At 37.2% G+C, this 2,572-nt stretch overlaps 1 protein-coding gene across 1 annotated transcript; it reads right to left on the reverse strand.

Moving 5' to 3' along the window:
• Positions 1 to 1,097: 1,097 nt before the first annotated feature.
• Positions 1,098 to 1,994, reverse strand: LOC127106965 (uncharacterized). The gene is made up of 2 exons (XM_051044261.1): positions 1,278 to 1,994; positions 1,098 to 1,121 (listed from the first exon to the last, which is right to left on the reverse strand). Exons 1-2 carry the CDS (start codon positions 1,992 to 1,994, stop codon positions 1,098 to 1,100), a joined length of 741 nt encoding a protein of 246 aa, XP_050900218.1.
• Positions 1,995 to 2,572: the final 578 nt, after the last annotated feature.

Below are 2,572 nucleotides of genomic sequence, written 5' to 3' on the forward strand. Positions count from 1 at the left end.
CATAATCCTTATTGTCTCTAACCTTGCAACAGGTGCGTAGACCTCATCGAAATTAAAACTAGGTTTTTACAGAAAACTTATCACCACTAGTCTTGCCTTATGCTTGGAAATTTCACCGTCTGGCCCTTATTTCACCTTGTAGATCCATTTCACATCAATTGGCTTCTTGCTAGATCTTTCAACAATTCACATGTATTGTTCTTCTCTATTTCCTTGAGTTCTTCTTTCATGACTGCCAACCCATTTGAATCATTCATAACTTGGCGCAAATTAATTGGTTCTACTTCAGCCATTATCATTTATTCTTCTATGAGATCAGCATCTGCAGCAATTACTTGATCTGGAAATATCTCATATCTAGCTAGCTCTGTCGGCTTAGTTCTCCTTCTAGTCGATCTTCTAACATTCTGCTCAAGTGGTTCTCCCTCTAGAGTCGTGGCTTCATTATGTTGATATTCTTCTTCAAATACAATCGTGATTGTATCCTGCTCAAGTTTAACTGACTTCTAAGTCCAGTTCCACCCTTTGCTTTTGTCTACCAGAACATCTCGATTTATTACTAGTTTACCATCACTTGGTGAATACAGCTTGTAGCCACAAGTCGAATGATAACCTATTAAAATCATTGATTGACTTTGATCATCCAGCTTTCTTCTCAATTGTTCAGGTACATGCCTGAAACATATTGATCCAAAACCTTCAAGTGACCAACACTTGGTTTTGATCTTGTCCAGACTTCATAAGGTGTCTTGTCGACCATCTTCTTGGTTAGACATTTGTTAAGTATGTACATTATTGTCGAAATGGCTTCTCCCCAAAATCTCTTTGGCATTTCTTTAGATTTCAACATACTTATGACCATGTTCAGTATACTTCGATTCTTCGTCTCAGCTATACCATTATGCTGAGGTGTATAGGGTACAATGGCATCATGCTCTATACCTTCTTTATTGAAAAACCTTGCAAATTCTCTAGAGGTATATTCACATCCACCATCAGTTCTCAGTTTCTTTAATTTGATTCACTCTGCTTCTCGGCATGCAATTTAAACATCTTGTACTGTGTGAATACCTCACTCTTCCTTTCAATTATATAAATCAACACATATCTGGTGAATTCATCTGTGAAAGTTAGGAAATAACAGTTACCTCCATTAGATCTTACTTCAAAAGTTTCACATACATCAGAGTGAACTAACTATAGGTTTTTCTTCGACCTCATGGGCAAGTAATGCTTGAATGCATTCCTATCCTTATTTGCTTTACAACATTACTCACCTGACTTGGTTCCTTCACCTGAGGTAAGCCATACACCATCTTTTTTTGGTTGAGCATACCTAAACTTCTTAAGTTTAGATGTTCATATATGTGATGCCATAGACAAATCTTGTCTTCTTCTGCAGTCAAAGTAAGACATTTTTGATCAACTGAGTTGATCTCTACTTTGAAGGTCTTGTTGTCTCCCAATGGTGCTTTCAAAATCAATCTTTCATCACCATCACACACCTTCATTTGCTTCTTTTCTAACTTTATATTGTACCCTTTAGCAAGTAATTGACCTATGTTTATCAAGTTATTTATCATCGAAGGTACATACAACATATCAATGATACTGGCCTTTCGACCATCCTTTCTTACTACATATATGTTTCCTTTTCCACCTGATGTGACGTGCCTTCCATTTGCAAACTTTATCCCTCTCTTGAATGATTCATCTAACTTGGTGAACCCAATTTTATTATCAGTTATGTGGTTGTTGCATCCTGAGTCTAGGTACCACATGTTGGTTTGCTCATTGCTCAAATGAGTATTTGCCATTATTAGCACATCATCATAATCACTATCTCCAGAATATGCATATTGTGCCTCATCATTATATTTTGTTCTTGCTTCCTTATTTCTTCCATAGTCTCGAGCACAATGACCAAGTCCTTGACAGTTGTAGCATTGCACCTCCTTTATGTCAACTTTCTTCCCCGAATACTTGTTGTTCATGCCTTTCTTGGTTGCATCAGAGTGATTCTTTGAATTCTTGATTGACTTCTCATCATTAGCAATACTATTTCTCTGTTTCACATTCTCTTTACCATATTTCTTGATGAATCTTGCTTGCAGTGCTTGTTCAGCCACTTTCTCCCTTTTTGAGTTCCTCTACTTCAGTCTCATCTCATGAGCCTCAAATGAAGCTTGAAGTTCTTCCACCTTCATCTCAACAAGGTTTTTGGACTCTTCAATAGACACAACAATATAATCAAAGTTTGTAGTCATAGATCTCAACACTTTCTTAATCTTCTGCACATCAGTGATTGATTCACCACATGCCTTCGTTTGGTTCGTTAACAACACCACACGTGAGAAGAATTCTGAGACTGATTCGTCTTCCTTCATCTGAGTCATCTCGAATTGCTTTATCAGCGTCTGCAACTTCACCCTTTTCAACTTTTCATCTTCGTTGTGCAAGTTCTTTAACTTGTCTCACACTCCTTTTGTTGTTTCTTCTTCAATGATCTTCTCAATCACGTTCGGATCCACGCATTGATGGATTAAGAACATAACTTTTCCATCTTTCTTTC

The sequence above is a fragment of the Lathyrus oleraceus genome, chromosome 1, assembly GCF_024323335.1.
Source record: "Lathyrus oleraceus cultivar Zhongwan6 chromosome 1, CAAS_Psat_ZW6_1.0, whole genome shotgun sequence".
Taxonomy (NCBI): domain Eukaryota; kingdom Viridiplantae; phylum Streptophyta; class Magnoliopsida; order Fabales; family Fabaceae; genus Lathyrus; species Lathyrus oleraceus.